Below are 23,405 nucleotides of genomic sequence, written 5' to 3'. Positions count from 1 at the left end.
AGTACCGGGTTCCAAAAGAGAGGATGTGTTAGGGCTTGCATTTGTTTGTCAATTGCTTTTTGTAAGTGGCCAGTTTGTGCACCACAGCAGTTTGTGCACTACATGAGTTGTAAGAAAAAACAAGTAAACCAGAAATTATTTCAATTTTGTAAGGACTTGCATCCCTCCATAAATCTTGAGAGGGGTCTCTTGCTCACCAAGCAGGGTTTAGATGGAGCCTTATTAGTGAGGGAGCAGATAAGTCAGAAGGAAGCCAAGCACATCATTGGGTGATGGTTATATGTCATTACAGTGGGGGAGGCAAGCCAGTCAGTTGTTTCCATCCCAACAAATTTAAGTGAGCATGTTGGGGAGGCAGACTCAGATGTGGGATTGCTGGAAAAAAAACAGTTCTCCCTTAAAACAGGCAGAGCAGCTCATCTAGTGAAGAGGGGATCCAGAAGGAAGGGAAGCCCAAGAAGGTTGTGGTGGTAGAGGTAATCTGTGGCTCTGATCAGAGCAACTGAATGGTTTGCTGTCTCCCGGGTGCCCAGGTTTAGGGATAGGATAGATAGTGGATCTGGTTGCTAGGTTTGGTCGGATAATAGAGAGAAGCATATATCATGTCCCCCAAAACAAAGAAAGAAGGTGTCATGTGTGTAAAATGATAAGTTTAAGGTCTAAAAATGCTTGCAGTTTAGGGAATAAGATCCATGAACGTGTGTGGCAGTTGTGGCAAATGAGAATTTGATTTAGTGGCATGGTATAATGAGGAAAATTACTGGGATCTAGCAATGCCAGGGCCATATGGTACACTGGGTGGTCTTATATGTAACGCAAGTTAGTGAGGAGAACATAGTCAATTTGGATTACATTACTATTCAGTAAAAGTAGAGTAACTTGTCTACAGTAGGTTTGATTTAAAGACCCCCTGGACGAGTAAAAGGGTAAGATAATCTACTATTTGAGGAAATGGCTAAAATGACAATTGAAGGGGGAAGTTAAACTAATCATGGGCGACTTTAATCTTCCTAATTTTAACTGGAAAACCAAAGAAGCTGGTTGGGCCAGGAGTACAGATATACTAAACTCCCTACTGGGATTAATCTTTACAACAAGTATTTGAGGAGCCAACTCAAAAGGAGGGCATATTAGATTTAGTGTTCACAAATAGATATTTGGTATCAGATTTTACTGTAGGTAAAAGTTTGGCAGCTAGTGATCATCAGTCGGTGTGGTTAATTATTCGAACAGAGTCAAACCACACAAAAACAAAAGCTTTAGATTGTAGAAAAGCTGATTTTTGTAATATGATAATATGTGTAACAGACTCCATTTACATGGAGTCCAGGAGATTTTAAAATTAAATTATTGAAGGCAACATAGAATTGTATCAGGCTTGTCAGACCAAAGATGAAAGAAACCATCGTGGTACTCCGCAGAAGTGGCCAAAATAGTAAAAAACTAAAAGTTAGCATTTAGTAAGTACAAAAAACCCCAAAGTGAGAAAGATAGACAAATCTAAAAAACAAAGCAAGTTATGAGAGCTTCCAAAGCACACACAGAATATAAAGTTGCCCAGTTATTAAAAAAGGGAGATAAAACCTTTTTTAGATACATAAATGAGAAAAGGAATGAAAGTAAAACAAGGAATAGTTACATTAAAAACAAAAGAAGGAAGATGCAGTCATGTGAAAAAGAAAGTAGGCCCTTTTTGAATTCTATGGTTGTACATATCAGGACATAATAACAATCACCTGTTCCTTAGCAGGTCTAAACAAGACCCGATGAACAACACATGACACTTTACACCATGTTATGATTTATTCAACAAAAATAAAGCCAAAATGGGGAACCCGTTTGTGGAAAACTATGTACACCTTATGATTCAATAGCTTGTAGACCCACCTTTAGCAGCAATAACTTGAACTAATAGTTTTCTGTATGACTATCATCATTGTGGAGGAATTATGGCCCACTCTTTTTTACACCGTTCCTTCAGTTCATTGAGGTTTGTGGGCATTTGTTTATGCACAGCTCTCCTAAGGTCCCACCACAGCATTTCAATCTAGTCGAAGTCTGGACTTTGACTGAGCCTTTGCAGCACCTTCATTCTTTTCTGTTCCAGGCATTCTGTTGTATATTTGCTGGTGCGCTTGGGATAATTTTCCTGTTGCATGACTCAATTTCAGCCAAGCTTTAGCTGTCAGACAGATGGCCTCAAATTTGACTCCAGAATACTTTGGTATACAGAGGAGTTCATAGTCGATTCTATGACTGCAAGGTTCCCAGGTCCTGTGTCTGCAAAACAAGCCCAAATCATCACTCCTCTACCCTCGTGCTTGAGTGATGATATGAGGTGTTTGTGCTGATATGTTGTGTTTGATTTTCGCCAAACATTGCACTGTGCATTATGACCAAACATCTCCACTTAGGTCTCATCTGTCCAAAGGGCATTGTTCCGTAAGTTATGTGGTTTCTTCAGATGCATCTTTGCAAACATTAGCCATGCTACCATGTTGTGAAGAGGCTTTCTCCTGGCAACCCTTTCAAACACTTGTTCATTCTTGGCAACTGTCTGGAATGTTTTTTTCACTGTAGAATGATATACTTTAAATTGTTTGGAAATGAGTTTATAACCCTTCCCAGATTGAAGGACAGGAAGAATTGCCTCTCTAAGATCATAACTGTTGTCTTTCCTTGTTGGTATTATGTTAACACACGCCTGAATGTTCCAGACTAGCAAACTGGTAACACTTCAGCTTTTATAGAGGTGGTCGCGCTTGCTGACCAATTAATTTCGTTAGCAGCACCTGTCTGCTACTTAGAATCTTAATTCCTATGGAATCAGTAAGGACTACTTAGTTTTTTCACACATGGTTTCTTCATTTTGGCTTTACTTTTTTGAATAAATCATGACACAGTGTAATATGTGTTGTTCATCTGAGGTTGTATTTACCTAATTTTTAGTCCTGATAAGAAACAGGTGATTATTTTATGTCCTGATATGTAAAACCATAGAATTCAAACAGGGTGTGCTTTCTTTTTCACAACACTGTAACTATTTTAACTTTATTAAAATTGCCATAGGCCAAGGCAACTAAAGTAAAGGGGCAACAAATTCACATCTTCTTTGTAGTGACAGAACTTTTATGACTTTTTCTAAAACCATATTCATGCGTAAATTGTTGGCGCTATATAAATAAAAGATAATAATAATAATAATAATAATGTATTTAAGTCACTATTTTTTTATGAATATAAGTTTTAAAAAGTGAAAAACTAGAATTGACAGTCTTATTGACAAACCGATCCATTTTCCAAAAACAACCAGATAAATATTTGTGTTTTTGCTATGTTTCTATTCAACCAGGATTTCACACTAAATCATTTAGTGTACCCCCCAAATTACAGTATATATTGGGGGGGGTTTCAGGGCAAGTAGGGCTTGTTTTCAGTTTCACCCATAAAAACTATACATACTTGTCCCTTCTTCACTTGCATTTTCTTCTTTCTTTTGACTTTATTTGTCTCCTGCTCCTTGTGTTTTCTTTCTTCTCCTTCTCTGTGGACATGTCCTCACATGGAACTTCCACAAGTGAGCAGAGCCCCAATTGGCGGAACAGATGAGAGGTTGTCCCCATGTCTCCATCTTTGCGGAAGTGCACGGATGCCAGAATAATGCAGATAGATTTGTGGAGAAAGTGAGGTGCAAAAATGCTTCTCATCGCATCTATCTTCATTATTATGGCCTTTCGGAGAACTTGTGTAAAAGGGTGCAAACCTGCAGAAGTTCGCCTATGGTTTATTTAGAAGTTTAACTCCCTTCATGGAGTATGTAATGGGTCATCCCTGGCAGATTCCTCTGGAAGATGGACTGAGCTGGCCCCACATAATCATAGTTTAAATCAGTGAGGTGGTTTAGAAATGTCATTGACGTGAATATGCCTTATATTTGACAAACCAATCTACCGTATTTGCTCGATTATAAGACGACCCTGATTATAAGACGACCCCCCAAAATCTGAATATTAACTTAGGAAAAAAAGAAAAGGCCTGAATATAAGACGACCCTAAAGGAAAAAAGTTTTACCAGTAAATGTTAATTCATGTAAACTATTTTTTTTAATAAAAGCTATGATTGAGAAAAATATTTTTTTTGTTTTTATTTCCTTGTATTTTCCAACCTGTCCCCCAGTTACGCACATCTGCCCCCAGGCTTGCCACACCAATATGGCACTGTGGCCCATGATATGCCTTTTAACCCTCTATATACCACTGTGCCCCATGGTATGCCTTTTGACCCCCTATGTGCCACTCTGCCTTCAGAAATGCCTTATACCCCTATATCCCATTCTGGCATTTAGGGGGTTAAAATGCATATTATGGAGCAGAGTGGCATATAGGGAGGTATAAGGCTTTCCAGGAGGTAGAGTGGCATTAAGGGAGTTAAAAGGCATTGTATAGAGCACTCTGCCTCCAGAAATGCCTTATACCCCTATATGCCACTCTGGCATTTAGGGGGTTAAAAGGCATATTATGGGGCAGAGTGGCATATAGGGAGGTATAAGGCATTTCAGTAGGCAGAGTGCTCTATACAATGCCTTTTAACTCCCTTAATGCCACTCTGCCTCCTGAAATGCCTTATACCTCCCTATATGCCACTCTGCCCCATAATATGCCTTTTAACCCCCTAAGTGCCAGAGTGGCATATAGGGGTATAAGGCATTCCAGAAATGCCCTATGCCCCCATTTAACACACACACGCACACACGCACACGCACTTACCGGTGCTTCCAATTTCTTGCTGTATTGCCGGGGCAGCGGGTTGACGTCTCCTTCCGCTGCAGCCAGAAGGAGGTGGAGTTGGCAGCGGGGGTTTGTCTGCGTCCGTCGCGGATACCTTCCCCGGCTGTCAGAGATCAGAGTTCCCCGCACCGTGCGGGGAACTCTGATCTCTGACAGTCGGGGAAGGTATCCGCGACGGACGCAGACAACCCCCGCTGCTAGCCACACCTCCTTCCGGCTACAGCGGACGTTGTCTACGCGGATCGCGTAGACGTCAACCTGCTGCCCCGGCAATACAGCAGGAAGCACCGGTAAGTGTGTGTGTGTGGGGGGGAGACAGGAGGATCCAGGTCCCCTGCAGCGGTGCGCGGGATCTGGATCTTAGTCTCATAATCAGACCTCTATTTGAGGTCTGATTAGAAGACGACCCCGATTAGAAGACAACGGGTATTTTTCAGAGCATTTGCTCTGAAAAAAACCTCGTCTTATAATCGAGCAAATACGGTATTCTGGGAACAGATGCTCCCTGTTGGCCCTTCATAACATAATGCAAAATTAGATTATTCTCCTGCAAACTCTCTCTCTAGAGAGTTAACCATGTCCAAAGGCAGGCATAACAAACCAGCTTCCACCAGAGGGGTGGCAAAATGGGAATGAATAATTATCCAAATCCTCAAAACAGACTGTTAAAATGGTTCCTCCTGGTATTACGGGCATAAATTCGATTCCTGATAGACAGCTAGCTTACTGGGACCTCTTCAGTATGTATGTTTCCCATATTGACATACTTCCTGTGTCTAGTGTCTCTGCTCTTATTGAAAAGTCTCTGCTCCAGAAGACCTACAAAAACCTTGCCCTGCTAGTAAAAGAAGGAAATGTGCTGGCAAAAGTGCTTTGCATGCTGATCATCCAGCATTCTTGTGAATAGTTCAGTACAATCTATTGATTTGGTTGATTGACTTGGTTACAGTAAAAAAAAAAAACACGCTACATATTTTAAAACAAGTTTGAAATTTCAGTTAATAAATGTTATGCTTACTCTGTTTTTTATGGCATATGCAAATAGTGACTTTTCATATGGTATATTAGTTTCTATTCAGATATTATATTGCCATCTACTGAATGTAGGTTGTAATTGCAACTTGTTGACAACAGGTGGAAAACATATTGATGCCAAACAATGTATGGGATCTGCCAAAGGGAGAGATGTCCATTCCTCACTAAGCTCTAAGTGAGAGGTGGTTAACTGAGATTCCAAAACACAGCTTCTCCTTTGCAAGTTTATTAGACCTCTGCCAACAGTGCCAGGCACTAATGGGTTAGCGGCTGCACAATTGGACTTGAGACACACCCTTTTTGTTTAAACAAAAACTTTTCAAAACGTCATGCCAAGTACTAAGTTGTTTTTCTATTTTGTTTTATTTTTTCACCCCCCACCTTTGGGTCTCAGGGCATTAATTAGCTGTCAATGAGCATTCTCTTGCTAGCTTTCTGGCACAGTAAACAAAAGCCCATAGACTGAAAGCAGTGGGGTATGTTGGGAAACTCTGATCTCTTCCCTGCTCTGATATTGGAGATATTCTGGTGGAAGTGCCTCTGTAAACAGTTGTATTAAAATATGACTAGACGTGCAAAAGCTGTGGATTGCAAATGATAAACCTAATTGTGTCTTCTGCCTCCAAGATATGGTTCCCAGCACGCATTTATAAATGATCTAACTCAATTAACAATGATCAATAAATAAAGGGACACTCCAGCCATGCTATGAAAGATATTCTTTCCATTAAAAATGTGTAATGATACACTGTGCACTTATGAGCATTTAACCACCGGTTCCATTGGATTAAGGACCACACAGACAGGACCAGTTTGTGACCAGGAGTACACTTCTACCCCTTGCGTTTCCTGCACTTTAAACGATAACACACTATCGGATCCTTTTTGTTCTTTTCTCTTGGATATACATTCCCAATGTGGATTCCCATGTGACCCTTGCTACTCATAGAACAACAAAGGAACACTGTGAGTGTAAAATCTGCGACACGCAGGGCAGATTATATTTAACTGTACATCTACACTATATATTTTTTCTCCTTTTTTCCATTATTATTTTGGATTTCCACTGAATGGAATACATGAGCGCCCCCTAGTGTACCTTGGCTAATTTATCAGAAACCCCTCCCGCATATTCATTTGCCTTCTTCCCTCACTCCAGATCCTTGTCTTGCAGGTGATGCAATCAACCAAGAGTTGCAGGGGTGTCACAGAAAGAGCCCCCATTGATTTCAGTGGTAATGCTTCCTGGGAAGGCATTCTGCAATATTTTAGGAAGTGTCTGTGGGAATTTATGCTCATTTAACCAAAAGAGCATGTGTGATGTCAGTAACTGACATTAAACGAAAAGGCCTGAGTCCCAATTTGCATCCTATTCACCCCAAAGGTGTTCAATTGGGGTTAAGGTCAAGGTTCTGTGCAGGCCACTAAGGTTTCTTCACACAAAACTCATCAAACTATGTCTTTATGGACCTTGCTTTGTACAGTCATTCTGGAAGAGGAAAATGTCTTTCCTCATACTGGTGCCACAAAGCGCAGACCTTCCCCGACACCGGTGCGGGGAACTCTGATCTCTGACAGCCGGGGAAGGTCTGCACGATGGACGCAGAGAACCCCCGCTGCTAGCCACACCTCCTTCCTGCTGCAGTGGAAGTTGTCTACGCGAATCGCGTAGACATCTACACGCTGCCCCAGCTACACACCGGGGACTCAGAAGTACCGGTAAATGGGGCGGGGGGGAGGGACAGGAGGATCCAGGTCCCCTGCAGCTGCGGGGGATCTGGATCTTAGTCGTCTCATAGTCAGACCTATTTGAGGTCTGATTATAAGACGACCCCGATTATAAGACGAGGGGTATTTTTCAGAGCATTTGCTCTGAAAAAAACTCGTCTTATAATCGAGCAAATATGGTAGCTTGATTTTACATTCCTGTTAGCAATGGGTGTGGCTGGAACACATAAACTCAATATTAGTAGGGGTGTCCACATATTTATGTCATTCAGTGTACCTATCATGTTGTCCTTGTCAGTTCCTGTGTTTTTCAATATGGTTGGGATGCTAATGGATGCTTCTTACAAGCATAGAGATAATGGGGTAAAATGTAAGTAACTTTTAACTTTTGGTTAGTACAATGTATAGGTGAAAATGAGTTCCCTTGTCATTCTTCAATTACAAGTGACCTTGAAAGTACTTACAAAGTAACTTAATACGCTTCATTACTATGGGTGCGTTTTCACAAAAAAAAATTATAGCTAGTTCAAATTGAAGAATCCAAATATATATTATGATTTGTACTAACTTTTCAAACAATTCATATGCCCAGAATTTACATTTTCAATGTTAACGGATATGCACCTTTCCAAACTGTTCCTTAGAACTGTCCCATAAAAGTTTACATTTCTAAAAAGCAGACAATCTAGGTTACGCCACAAAGGTAACTATCACTTTTAATACACTTTTTTTTTTCTCCAACCACCTCTTCTAAACTATATGGCAAAAAACAAAACTGTGCATTTTTCCCACTGTAAGGCACAGGGGTGTCTTTGCAGACTAATTTTTTTATTGTTTAGGGATTTTCTTTAATGTTTTCCCTTGTGCATAGAAACATGGTATTTGACAGCAGATAAGAACCATTTATTCCATTGAAGTCTAAACATTTTCCATGAATACTCAAACCTTAATCAGGGGTTTGTCTTAGATTCAAGATAGCCATACACACATCCCATGCATATTTAAATTCCCTCATGTATTAACCTCTACAATTGGGAATATGTTCCACGTATCTACCTTGGTAAAGTAAAACTGCACCACCTTACATCTAAGCCTCTGACCCTCTAGTTTTAGATCTCTTCTTGACACACTTCTCCTCTTTAGAAATAAACTTCCCTCCTTTACTTTGTCAAATCATTATGCACTTAAATGTTTCTATCACATGTGTAGCATGAGTGTATGTTTATTAGTATTTGGTGTTAGCCTATGTGTGTATCAGCTTATGATGTTATCGTGAGTTTGTGCATTGGCATGTGGAGTTGGAATGTCAGAGGTGAGGCTATGGTTAGTGGTACCTAGGAGGAGAAGTGGAGGGTCAGGAGAAAGAACGTGTATGTAAGTGCAAGAGTGAGTGCGAGTTTGCGTGTTAGTTATAGGGGGCCTTAAATACTGCACCCAGGCACCACTAACCCTAGGTTTGCCTCTGTTCTCAGAAGGTGCATAAGAAAGAATCTTAAGGTGGAGTAATGAGTAGGATGGACATGGTGTGGGCTAATGAGAGAAGCATGGGGGCCCAGCCATTAAGCACTAGCTCTCCTCTTTCCGCCACTAATGCCTCTAGCACTATAAGCTGGCACTCTGCTTACTGTTTACAACCCTTGTAGGTTTCTGCTTAGTTTTATCTCCTCCCAAGTTCCTATTGCATCTGAAAAGGAACTTCTGTGGTCATAAACGCTTAAATGAAATTTTCACCATGCAAAGCAAATAAAAAGCTTTAGTGAATAAACCTTCTATGGGTGCTACTAAGTGTTGCATCTATTTTTAGTAGTATTAAGACTCCTTTATCCAATGTCTTATATAAGCGGGTATATCAGTGATGAGAAAAGCAGAAAAAAGTAGGAAAAGCTGCCATAGATGGTAAATGTGAGGGTTAAATCCAACCACAACCGAGGCAAGGCAAGAATTAGCAGGGACAAGTGATTAGACGCACAATAGAAGAAAACTAGATAATATCTTTTCATAATGAATGTTCTGATTATGTACTATTAGAGTCACCTACCATAGGACAGTTTCTGTAATGACATTTACAGTTTATAACACTTTAACAATCTGTTTGTATGCAAACAGAGTATTACAAAGTAATTACCGTATTTGCTCGATTATAAGACAAGGTTTTTTTCAGAGCAAATGCTCTGAAAAATACCCCTCGTCTTCTAATCGGGGTCGTCTTCTAATCAGACCTCAAATAGAGGTCTGATTATGAGACTAAGATCCAGATCCCCCGCACCGCTGCAGGGGACCTGGATCCTCCTGTTTCCCCCCCCCACACACGCTTACCGGTGCTTCCTGCTGTATTGCCGGGGCAGCGGGTTGACGTCTACGTGATCCGCGTAGACAACGTCCGCTGCAGCCGGAAGGAGGTGTGGCTAGCAGCGGGGGTTGTCTGCGTCCGTCGCGGATACCTTCCCCGACTGTCAGAGATCAGAGTTCCCCGCACCGGTGCCGCACCAACTCCACCTCCTTCTGGCTGCCCCGGCAATACAGCAGGAAATTGGAAGCACCGGTAAGTGTGTGTGTGTGTGTGTGCGTGTGTGTGTTAAATGGGGGCATAGGGCATTTCTGGAATGCCTTATACCCCTATATGCCACTCTGGCACTTAGGGGGTTAAAAGGCATATTATGGGGCAGACTGGCAAATAGGGAGGTATAAGGCATTTCAGGAGGCAGAGCGGCGTTAAGGGGGCATTTAATAGAGCACTCTGCCTCCTGAAATGCCTTATACCTCCCTATATGCCACTCTGCCCCATAATATGCATTTTAACCCCCTAAATGCCAGAATGGGATATAGGGGTATAAGGCATTTCTGGAGGCAGAGTGGCACATAGGGGGTCAAAAGGCATACTATGGGGCACAGTGGCATATAGAGGGTTAAAAGGCATATCATGGGCCACAGTGCCATATTGGTGTGGCAAGCCTGGGGGCAGATGTGCGTAACTGGGGAACAGATTGGAAAATACAAGGAAATAAAAACAAAAAAAATATTTTTCTCAATCATAGCTTTTATTTAAAAAAATAGTTTACATGAATTAACATTTACTGGTAAAACTTTTTTCCTTTAGGGTCATCTTATATTCAGGCTTTTTTTCCCCAGATTTTGGGGGGTCGTCTTATAATCAGGGTCGTCTTATAATCGAGCAAATACGGTACATTCTGTTATTGATTGATGGCACCATACATTCTGCTTATTTGTCATATTACACAGGGACAGCTTAAAGTAGGATATGGGCCAATAAATTGGTTAGACATATCAGTGGATGCCTCATGTAGATAAAATGTGCACCAGCCCCAAACCAGAGGGCCATTGTGATATCATATCCCGGCACTTTTGGACAATAACTGGATAGAGATGGCAAAAAAGCAGGTGAAAAGTGATTTATATGTGAAGAGATGTTCAGATCTCATTAACCAGTCTACCGGTTTCTTTTCTATATAACATTGTAGACTGCATGAATGTATGCATTTTTTAAATATCCAGCAGAAAAATTATTGAAAAAAATATTTAACAGGAAACAAGAATAAAATTATGTTTAGCAAAAAAATAGCAAGCAGAGTCATTAAAACCATTATTGACAGTGTTATACATGAATGCTTTTCCTGAGTTGCTCCCTTTTAAAAAAATATATATTTGTAACAAGTTTTATAACTTAGGAAACAGTAGAAGGTTCGGCAGTATGCACTCTAACCAAAGAAAACCACGTTTTCCCAACAGACTAAAAATTTTTTATTACAGCTTTAAAGTTGGCCTGTGATTGCTTGCTAAGATAACATTTATGTAGTTGAGATATATATATATATATATATATATATATATATATATATATATATATATATATATATATATATATGTAAAGGATATTTTTGGTTTTATGCTCTGTTGATTAATATCAAGTGTAAACTTCCCTAAAAAGAAATGGATTTTTAGGCACTACTAACCAAAATCCTTTTATTTATCAGTTTCATAAGGGAACTTTTTATCTCCTGATTTCTGAGACTATAGATCATTGGATTGAGTAATGGAGTGATGACACTATACAACAAAGCAATAATTTTGTCACTTTGTGGGGAGTGACTGGATTTTGGTCTGAGATACATGAATGTCCCTGTCCCGAAAAAAAGGCACACAGAGGTGATGTGGGAAGCACAGGTGGAGAAAGCCTTCTGACGCCCAGCCGTGGATTTGATATGTAATATGGCAAAAATAATACGTGAATATGAAATCAACACAATGATAAAGGACACAATAACAACCAACACAGTATATGCAAAAAGGTCAGTTTCCACCATAGAGGTGTCCGTGCATGCTAGAGACACTACTGGTGGAGTGTCACAGAAAAAATGGTCAATGACATTGGGTCCACAATAGGGCAGACTGAAGATAAAACTTGTATTTCCCATAGACAAAAGAATTCCACTAACCCAAGTTCCAGCCACCATTTTGGTGCAGGCATTCTTACTCATTATGGCTGAGTAGTGCAAAGGGTCACAGACAGCAACATAACGGTCATAAGCCATGACTGCTAGAAGATAACACTCAGCAGTACCCAAGAACAGGAAAAAGTACATCTGAGTGGCGCAACCTGTAAATGAGATTCTGCCATATCCTGAGAAATAATTAGCCAGGAGCTTAGGGATGATTACAGATACATAGCAGACTTCAATGAAAGAAAGGTTCCTCAGGAAAAAATACATTGGTGTATGGAGGCTGGGGTCGGTGTTGATGAGAAGGAGGATAATGCCATTTCCAAATAATGTAACTAAATATATGAGAAGAAATATAATACTGATGGCCAGTTGGACCTGAGGTGAACTTGTGAAGCCAAGAATAATAAATTCGGTAACACTGGTTTGGTTCTGAATTGGGTTGCTTTCAGAATATTTCATCTGGAAAGATAAATGATACAAAATAAATAAAGAGGAACTAACTACGTTAAGACTTTTAGCTTAACAAAATGCATTAGTTAAAACTGCCTATAGCTTGTACTGTTTGTCAATTACTTTCTTTACAGTCTTTTTTGAAGTAAGGTTTACCTGCGGTTGAGCGACATTATCTCAACAACTTCACCCAACCCCAAAATACTGCCTGCGCCAATCAACAACAATTAGCAACAGAGCCGTGGGGGAAGACATAAATTAATGGGAAGAAATAGTCATGCAGATCCAGAAAAACGTGAATTTATGAAACCTTCCCCTATATAGTTTACACATAAGGTGGGTTTGTAATACAAATATAATGCTTATTTTAAGCTGTACGGTAATTACAAGTTTCTTAAGGTTTTGGAAAAACATTTTAATAATTTGAATTTAAATACTGATTGAACATAGGTTCGTTTTGATATCACGGAAAGAGTGTCCTTTAAAAAAAAAATATCTATTTACCATGAATTAACAAGTGGCCAACATTTTCTAAAGAGGATTAAACATTCACATGTTACGTCTACACAGGGTATAAGCTGGTTAAATGCTTGTGGCAGGTGGAATGTTCTTTGTTCCATGCCCAGCTGGAAAATATCTAGCCCTACTTAATGTTGAAAGACAAGATTTTGTTTTAAAGTTCACTTTTGGGATTTTATTAAAAATGGGTCATTACATGCACCACAATTTGATGTCTCTTTATTCCAAACAGTAATACACATATACCGTATTACCCAGTGCTGTGGATACCCTGTACCTACCTCTGCTGTATAGAAGAAAGTAAGGTAATATCGAAACAGACCCATATTAATATTTTAGAAGTCCCCATGATAAGATTTCCCCATGGAAAAAGCTGATGCAAACCAAAAATATTATTTCTTTGGAGAGTAATAGAAAATATATCTCTAGGGCAATTTATGTGGTTTTTTTTTAAATTACTGAACAATGATTTATGGAAAATTACAAAACATAATTCTTATTTGATATATAGAATTACACAAGTTAAAGTGGTACAAATGTTTGGTATAATGTCCAAATAAAGACAAAATGCAGTTTTCCAGGTATTTATTACAGATTTTGTTCAACATTCAAGGTATTTCTGGGAAACAAGGAGAGTGATCATGTTATCTGAGAAGTTTATTGCTATTGAATAGATAAATCAAAGCAAATTTGATACCATCTTACTAATAAAACACAACCAAAAAGGAATTATTACCTAGGTATTCTAAGCAGTATGTGTTTCCAATAATATTGCAACAGAAAAAAATAAAGCCCCATTTTTTGTAACATTTGTTGTTTGTTTGTTTTTTTTTTTAAGTTTGTTTCTAATTTTAAAAAAAAAAAATATTAACTTTTTAATATTGTATAGTTAGTGTGGTGGGAGTTAGTTGAGAATTAGGGCTAGGGTAAGGTTTAAGGTTAGGTAGGGGTTAAAAATATTTTTTTAAAAACCTAAAACAATTTAGCAAGCTTAGAATAAACGGAAATTATATAGGAATATAGGGTGATTTAAAAAAAAAACATTTATACTAGCTATGTATAATGATACATATGCCTGCAAAAGTGTGAATAAATGTCTTTAAAAAATATTTATTAAAAAATATTTATTAAAAAATAATGTCATATATCGTATATGGTTTAAAATGCCCTATTTATCCTGAAAAAATATACGTTCACATATGTTATATATAGTGTGCGTTCACTAAATGAGATAGAGGGAAATAGTGGCTGAAGAAAGACATAGCAAAAACATGAAAAATGATCTGGTTCTTTAGCATGAAATAGCCCCAGGATTAGGGGATTAAATACCTTAATATGCATTCTCCTATTTAGTACATACTTACCAACGTTTCCTTCATGAATCGCGGGACAAAGACGCAGGGCATAAATGGTTGGGGTCACACACTCTGCGTGACCTTGCTGCATTGAGCACGAGGCTACCCAGTACAAATACTGCGTAATTTGGAGCTCATTTACAAGTGTTTAGGCTGCTTGTGTCCTTGACATACACTGTTAAAACGCTGCCTTTGATGGGACAGGACCCCCAAAAAATGGTAGAAGTGTCAGGGACAACAGACTGTCCCTTCTAACCACCGTGCATCTAATATAAAAAAAAAGTCCTTCAAATTGATGTGAGCACAAATCATTAGAGGCACTATGGTACAGCCAGTGTCTTCTTTACAAGAGCTCAGTGTTTACATAAAATATCAATTCATGTACACATTAATTTGTGTGAACATAATCATTGTGTAAAAACATAACTCTATCATGATGGAAGGGGCATCAAATAGTATTCTTCACTGGGTTGCCAAAAAAAACAAAAGAAAAAGCAGCCCCGTATTTGTTTATCCCTGCATTAAATTAATATTTTTATTTTGCTTTTGCAAATAATAATATGTACCAACTAATTACATTGACACGTTCCTGGTTTGGTATTGTCAGTGATGACAATGTTTTTTTTCCTCTTTGGGATAACCACATTCTTAGGAATGCATTGTTTCTGCACTACAGTCAATTTGTATAATTTATCTATATTCCTTGCTATTAATTTCTCAGAGATTGAACATCCTGTAAATATTTTATCTCTGTGTCTCTGTGCTCTTTCCATTTTCCATGTGTCTCTCTTCCCCAGACTCCTGCTTTATGGTGCCACCACCATACTGTTATGTGTACCAAGGTCAGCGATGCAGAGCAATAGGTCATGCCACCCACTGTAGCACTGTGACACACATACCAGTACAGCACAGTTGCCACAGGCCAGGGGTAGATCAAGGTCAGATGGGGCCCTGGGGCTACACTGTTATAAGGATCACCCTGAAAACGATAGTTTAAGGTCATACGAACATTGCGGGGCTCAGTGGCCTAAGTGTGGTGCTGGACCGTCTGGGCTGGGCAGTAAGATGTGGACATGATTTACGATTTGTTTCTCACCTAACCTGTATATAAGCCTGTGTTTTTCCCCAATAAAGTGTGTGTTACTTCCCTGGACATTAGTCTTGACTAATGCTTCAGGGGCTTGCTGGGGCACTCACTGTCCTTCTCAGGAAAGTTACGGCACCGGATCCGGCTATGCTTCGGTGGGCTACAGTGCTATTTCATCAAAGAATCCAAGCCAGTTCCTGGTCCCTTCCTCTCTAGTATAGTCCAGCGCTGGAAGTGGTTAACCCCTACAGTTCCAGGAGGAACCAGCAACGACTGGCGGGAGTACCTGGTCCAGGTACAGGTAGTTCCCGTCACACACAGTAACTGAAATAACCACTTGTTACAACTAAGGTATACAGAATACCATCTCTGCACGTACAACACGTTGAACCTTGAAGCAGATGGGCTACAGCAGCAGAAGACCACACCAGGTCCCACTTCTGTCAGCTAAGAACCGGAAACTGAGGCTACAATTCACACCAAAATTGGACAATGACTAAAAGAAGGTTGCCTGGTCTGATGAGTCTCGATTCCAGCTGCAACATTCAGATGGCAGGGTCAGACTTTGGCATAAGCAACATGAAGGCATGGAGCCATCCTGCCTTGTATCAATGGTTTAGGCTGGTGGTGGTGGTGTTACAAATTGAGCATTGTTGAAACGCAATAGCCTACCTGAGTATTGTTGCTGACCATGTCCAACCATTTATGGCCACAGTGTACCTACTGATACATTTCTGATGTTTCTGATGGCTACTTCCAGCAGGATAAATCACCATGTCACAAAACTCACATCATCTCAAACTGGCTTCTTGAACATGACAATGAGGTCACTGTACTCCAATGGCCTCCACAGTCACCAGATCTCAATCCAATTTGGGATGTAGTGGAACGGGAGATTCACATCATGGATGTGCAGCCGACGAATCTGCAGCAACTGCGTGATGCCATCATGTCCATATGGACCAAAATCTCTGAGGAATGTTTCCAGCACCTTGTAGAAAATATGCCATGAAGGCAGTTCTGAAGGCAAAATGGGGTCTAATCCAGTACTAACAAGGTGTACCTAAGAAAGTGGCCAGTGAGTGTATATGTATGTAGGTGTATGTATATATATACACTAGATAGATAGATAGATAGATAGATAGATAGATAGATAACAAGCCATTGGCTGCGCTACAATTATGGAACTTTGTTTGAATTCACATTTAGACAGTCACAGCACAGTAGGCAGAGTCAAACAGCGCCACATAACCCCCCTACATTAGGCTTCACCCATTTGTGTCCCGGGATACCTGCAGTAAAAGTTGGCAAGTATTAATAAGTAGCAGTTGGAGTGCCCTTACAAATCCGCCGCAGCTTGTACTTTCTGAATATTGGACACTTTTTATTATATAACCATTTTGTAAAAAAATATACTTTTACACTAAAAAATTTTGTATTTTTTAACCATAAAGTCATTTTTGCTGCTGTCTTCCCTGGAGCATATGTGAAACATGGCTGATTGATGCATTTATATTGTTCAAAACTATCTATTGTCCATGATCTTTTACTTGCAGGATCAGTACAACATTCTTAATTTCAACCAACTAGTCAAAGCCTGCAGTGCACTACCCCTCTCCATACTCATATTTGCCCAGTAATTAGGATACACACGCTCCCCGAGAAGACCTTGCATTATCCTTGAACATATATGTACACAATAATAAGACTGTCTCCTGGGTTCATCTTTTTTAGACTAAATAATAACCTCTTTCTATGAAAGATAAGAACCACCCAGCCCATCTAATCTGACCATTTTCAAGATATAAACCTTACCTTTCATTGACATCTTATATATTTTATTCAACTAGCAGATGGTCAAACTCCTGCATCAGATTAACCTTTGCATTATTTCTTACATAATGGAAATCCCTTGCTTCTTTTTTAGCCTTTCTGTATAATAGAGTATATTTGACAACATCCCAATCAGTAATTGCTACTTAATCCACATTCTCATGTTTTACAAGTGCAGAAAGCTTGGGGATCTTTTTCTGTAAACTACAGCATTTGTACACATCACTCTAAATAACAGATGTTCATTGTCTAAATTCATAGAAAGTGACAGTAGATAAGAAATATTCGGCCCATCTAATCTACCTCTGAATACTTTCCTTAGTCCTTGGCCTTGTACTATATCTAGCCCAGCCTTATGCTCACCCCATGCTTCTTTAAACTTCTTCACTGTATTAACATCTATCACCTCCGCTGGAAGACTATTTCATGAATACTTTCACTAAAGTATTATTTTATCTAATTTCCTATAAAAAAAGTTTTTTTAAAAAGTAATTTTTCTGACTTTTATTTGAAAAATCTCTTGCTCATCTACAAAAGCTAATGAAAAAAAGTTTGCGGTAGTAATTTATTTTTCATTTACTTTCCACAAATTGTACTTCAGGTATGTATTTATAGCTCCTGGTATATGCCACTGTCAAAGAACAACCCAATATGTGTTCAGTAACATCTTCCGAGTACAGTGATACCAATCATGGATTTGTCAGGTTGCTTGGGAGGTAAAACATCACATTTGGGAAGTGCACATTTTTTAACTTAGAACTTTGACATATGGTCCTTCTGCCACCATATCCTATTTGGGACATCTTTGAAGCTGGTCAGTATAATTTACCCCATCAAATCATATATTTTTGAAAACTAGACACCCCAGGGTATTTCAAATGGCTATTTTTACCTTTTCCATGCACTCATTTTACCATCAGCCTTTGTCAAAATTTGCTTTTTAAAAAAAAAAAAAAAAAAATGAAGGTTTTTGGACTTTTGATGGCCAGTGCGACCCTGATGGGAAGGGGGCAATTGGGTTCATTGGTACATGCAAGCGCAAGCTGCAAAAGAACTGGAAGAGTATTAATGTTTGTACTGCTGATACAGGCGGATCTTCTAGAATAGAAAACTACATTGCTGTCCCGGGCACTTCATGGGCTAAAATGAGCCATTCATAGGTCAGTTTGGAGTTTTAATTAGAATATGTCCTGCTTAACAATCTCCTTTTTAGCTCTCTGTCTACTCTACGTGATCCTTCCTCTTGGACTTTCATCGGCAGCATGTATGTAAAACCACATAAAGAATTAAATGTAAGCTCTGCTTTGGTCAGCTGAGAATAAGCTTGTTCAGCCTATCACAGCAGGCTTTACCCTGCATCTGTCTGGGCAGTGCAGAAACATGAGAGGTGTTTGTACCTGGATAGTCCTGAGCAAGCATGGCAGGTGGCAGACAATCTTGAAAATTACACTGGGGAAAAACTTTACATACAACAAAAGGTTAATATAATTCCAATTCAATCTGGGAGTGCTACACATCTGGATAAAAGGTTTTCAGAACTTGGAAACTAGTTTAATGAGGTGTCTTGGGGAACCATCTATTCCAGTAGGTGGAGTAAAACCGGGGTGGTGGCCTTCAAACCTTTTAAAAAAAAACCTTATAGTTTGTGAGTTACATTTTATCGCACAGTACCACAACAGAGGTGAGTGTACCATTTTGTGAGGACAATTGTAGCCCTAAATGGTGGTTTCTTTAGATATTTACTGCGTACTATATTACAGGGAAACAGCAGGCTTTAGTGCAGAATGAATGTAACACCAATGGTTAGAATGATTTACAAAGGAATGAAGTTATATATTTATATATAAATGAGGGTATTTAGCAGAAAAGGCATTTAAACAATTTACAGATATGTGTGGGTGGGTGTGTATATGTCTGTGTGTCAATAAAGGTATATTTTAACAAACAACACAGTAGACTAAAAGAGCCGACTCTTCAACAAAAAGTATTTACATTAATAATTGATTATGAATCAGCATCAACCCACTGACAAAATGTACGAGAAAAAAATATATACTTTTCATTAGTGTTTTGTTTGAGAAATATAAATAGTATTTCCCCCTAGACAGCCAACAAAGGTTTTCAAGTAGACATTTATATATATGACTTAAAAATAAATCAAATAAGTTAATGTGCATGCACACACGCATTCTGTGCATTATTGTTTACATTCCTTAGTGAGTATATAACAGTAAGAGGTTACTGCAAGCTTTCATAATAGGAAGCATAGTCAGACATATGGACTATGGAGAGCTGCAGCCAAATGACATCTTCTGTAAGTAGTAATCAACTGAGTAGAGTGGCTGTTTTTTCATATGAATATCTGTTGGAAATATGATGAAATAAACTATTAAATATGTTAAAATTTTTATGTGCGCATTTTAAGTGTCAGGTAGGTAACAGGGAGTAATAAAATCTCCCTGTTTCATTTTTTTTTCTTCAGATTGACAGATAAACAGAATGCTTCAAATACTTTGCTAATTTCTGTAAATTCTCTGGAAATAAGCATTTGTTCCCTTTGGGTAGCATATTACTTTGGAATAAAAGGGGTTTTAGAGACGACTTTAATTGTTGTAGGACTCAGAGCAGGCCTCTCCACAGTGCCTACTAGCCCATTCATGGTGGTACAGTGTGATGGAGGTAGAAGTCTGTTTGGTCACCAACACAATTTTACACACCATGGATTCTTCCTTCTGGGGTTTGCAATTTCTAGTTGCGAGGTCAATGCTGCCTGCGGCACAGAAATCTTTTTTGGCTTGCACCTCCACCTCAGACACTAGCAGTTGTTAAGGGTGACCAAAAAAAAACAAAACAGCTGCAGTGGGAACTTAATGTAACCCGGAGTCCAGAGCTGATGACTTTTTTGACATGCATTAAAGACATGTAATGCATATTAAAAATCCATGTGCTGTTATTAGAAGCAATATTAGACGTATGACAATCTGTAGGTGCTTTTATACCTAAATCAGGAAATCTTGATATGATCTATTCTTCATATGAGAATAATCCAAACTAGTAGTGTTCAATTTTCATTTGGAGGATAAGTCTATGTGGATAGAATGACACTCTGTGGCAGGAACTGCTGAACCCAAACTACCTGGCAGAACGATCTCATCAGCAAATTGAGAGATCAGCAGCGCAAGCAGATAGTTCTGCACTATACGTGGTGTTTCCCAGATCCTTAGCCAGCTCATAAATCACACAAAAAATGAGATCTCTTAGGATGTTGTAAATTCTAGGATATTTTAAGCTGCATGGCATTTAGATTAATAACTCAACTTGTCCTTTCATTTCCATAGTACACAGAAGGAGTTAAGATGGTTTATTGCAGAGCAGATTAATAATAGGGAGAATGTGTCTGTCAAATGCCCCAGGACCCCAAGTGGCAGGGGCCCCCATTTGTTGCTTACTTGCTGCAGTGCAAGCAACAGAGGTATTTGCAGAGACACAGTAAAGCTCATTTTGAAGTCACATGCCAGCAGTCAGTAAATGGAAACTACATGGCTTGTAAGGAAAAGGCAAGGGTCGGCTACTGTGTCAGGATCCCCCAGCCATAAACCTGCAGCTACCTGAAGAAAGATCTTCTGCAAGTAGAAGCTGGGATCAGTGGTTTTGGCAGTCAGTGTGTTTGTATGTGTGTATGTATTTGTGTGGGGATATCGCTGTATGATTGCATAAGGCAGTGTCTATTGTGGATATATATATATGTGTGTATGTATATTATTCCTTTGTGTCAGCAGAACAAGGACAGAAGCCGCTCCCATGCCTTATATTATTTATACTGATTTATTTGATGGGTAATTTCTTATGTGTGGAAATTCAGTTAGCTAGTATAACTTTCATGCAGTTTTGTGGGAACTTTTGCCTGTGGCTTCATTCCTGTTCCCTCAAGTATGATTATATTGTCTGGTGCTTTCCAGTCCCAGTGAATTGTGATGTGGCTGTCTGTGGGTAACAAAAAAAAAAGAACCACATTCGTTAATGGGAGACGTAGTATACCTATTGAACAGCCAATGGATTGCTAATGCACTGTGTGTCTGTGTGTGTGTGTGTGTGTGAATGTGTATCCTCCCGTTTTATTGGCAGATGTAATTTAATCTTGACATTGCCTGAATGCTGCACAATGCATTACATGGTCAAATGGCTAACGATCTGATGAGACATGTTTGAAACTTTAGAATCCTGATGCAAAAAGAAAATTGTAAACCTTCTGCTATTCACATAAAAGCAACAATTCACATCCAGAATAAATAGCTCTTATTTATTATTATTTTTATTATTATTATCTTTTATTTATCTAGAGCCAACAATTTACGCAGCATTTCATACACTTACATATATTTAAGGGGTATGACAAGACAAGAATTGACAGACTAAGACAAACCGATACATTAGGTGGAGCGAGCCCTGCTCACAAGCTTACAATCTTGAAGGATTGGTGACAAATGCATTGGGTGCTACTGCTATGCTCTTAAAAAAACTTGTTTAGCTGTAATTTTAGTTGTTTTTCTGATAACTGGAGAAACATTCAGAGGTATAATTTTACCGGTTGTGGACATAGTAATGATGGTGATATCTGAATACACTGTGTACTTAAAATGTTGATGTAATGCACTTTCAATGAGAATAACAGCTGACCAGTTTAACAGCTCTAAATACATCTCTTTAATGTACTCAGATGACCTTCGTAAATGGTAATGCCTTACGGAACCAGTCTAACATTGAAGAATTTATTCTCCTGGGCTTCACAAATTTTTCTATAAAGATCCAACTTTTCCTATTTATCCTCTTTCTGTTCATCTACATCTTCACGTTATTGGGTAACCTTATAATCATATCAGTGACTACTCTGGACTCCCTTCTCCATACTCCTATGTATTACTTCCTTCGTAATCTCTCCTTCCTTGAGATTTGTTATATTACAGTCACCTTGCCCAAGCTGCTCCAAACTTTTGTGGACAAAAGAAAAACCATCTCTTTCTATGGATGTTGTACCCAGATGTACTGTTTTTTCACTCTTGGTGTTACAGAGTGCTTTCTTCTTGCTGTTATGGCTTATGATCGTTATGTGGCCATCTGTAACCCCTTGAGATACTTCTCTGTAATGAGCAAAACATTATGTTTAAGATTAGCAACAGTCTCATGGGTTTCTGGTAATCTTATATCTCTTGGACAGACCGCCTCCATCTTTAGCCTTCCATACTGTGGCCCTAATCTCATCAACCACTTTTTCTGTGACATCCCACCAGTCCTAAAGTTGGCCTGCACTGATATTTCTGCAAATGAAATTTCTGTTTCAGTTACTGGATTCCTTGTCCTGCCTTTGCCATTTTCCCTTGTGCTATACTCCTATGGGCGTATTATAGCTGCTATTCTCCGCATCAGCTCCAACACAGGCCGCAAAAAGGTCTTCTCCACCTGTGCCTCACACTTCGTATCTGTCACATTGTTTTTTGGGACAGGAGCATTCACTTATGTTCGTGTAAAGACCAGCAAAACTCCAGACAATGACAAACTGCTGTCCCTCCTCTACAGTGTGGTAACACCTCTACTTAATCCCCTTATATACAGCTTAAGAAATGAGGAGGTAAAGGGTGGCGTGAAAAAACTGCTTCATCATAAGGCTAGTGTCGAGAAGGTATAAAGTTGTACAAGTATAACCTATGGAATGGATGGAAAGAAATTAATTACGGTACACATAATGTTAAGTATCCCACATTCTCTGTGTCATTTTATTTTATCTCAACTATAGTTCTGTGACTATTGTAGACACTTGATCACAAGTACAAATAATTAAATTAAAAGGGCATTTTCACCTAAGTACTATTTACTTTTATTTTAAAGCATATACATTGATTAATGCATTGTGCTAATAGAAAGGCAAGTGTGTGTATATAAAGGCAGGTTTTGGATTTGCAATGATTCCGACATACAACATACTGAATCATAGGCAAATACTGTGCCGCAATATATTGCGCTTAACCTGGATTGGGTATCGCATGATGATGCCACAAAAGAGGGACAGACACAGACTTTTAATCTCTAATTAATAAACTTTAAATATGTAGCCAATGTCACCTAAAATTATGTGAAAATCCACAGCAGAAAAAA

At 39.0% G+C, this 23,405-nt stretch overlaps 2 protein-coding genes across 2 annotated transcripts; one reads left to right on the top strand and one right to left on the bottom strand.

Moving 5' to 3' along the window:
* Nucleotides 1-11,507: 11,507 nt before the first annotated feature.
* Nucleotides 11,508-12,470, bottom strand: LOC149277982 (olfactory receptor 10A7-like). Its single transcript, XM_089502477.1, has one exon. It carries the CDS (start codon nt 12,468-12,470, stop codon nt 11,508-11,510), a length of 963 nt encoding a protein of 320 aa, XP_089358603.1.
* Nucleotides 12,471-21,972: 9,502 nt separating this feature from the next.
* Nucleotides 21,973-22,938, top strand: LOC149277981 (olfactory receptor 10A7-like). The gene has a single exon (XM_089502475.1). It carries the CDS (start codon nt 21,973-21,975, stop codon nt 22,936-22,938), a length of 966 nt encoding a protein of 321 aa, XP_089358601.1.
* The last annotated feature ends 467 nt before the right edge of the window (nt 22,939-23,405 follow it).

Source organism: Sceloporus occidentalis, unplaced genomic scaffold (genome assembly GCF_023333645.1).
Source record: "Sceloporus occidentalis isolate IW3139 unplaced genomic scaffold, rSceOcc1.0.p SCAF_204, whole genome shotgun sequence".
In the NCBI taxonomy this organism is placed as follows: domain Eukaryota; kingdom Metazoa; phylum Chordata; class Lepidosauria; order Squamata; family Phrynosomatidae; genus Sceloporus; species Sceloporus occidentalis.
Note: the sequence above shows the minus strand (reverse complement) of the source record. Positions and strands in the feature narration are given on the sequence as shown.

Bases quoted from the DNA above. Each gene is read 5' to 3' on its own strand.
- LOC149277981 (XM_089502475.1), top strand. From the start codon at position 21,973: ATGACCTTCGTAAATGGTAATGCCTTACGGAACCAGTCTAACATTGAA.
- LOC149277982 (XM_089502477.1), bottom strand. From the start codon at position 12,470: ATGAAATATTCTGAAAGCAACCCAATTCAGAACCAAACCAGTGTTACC.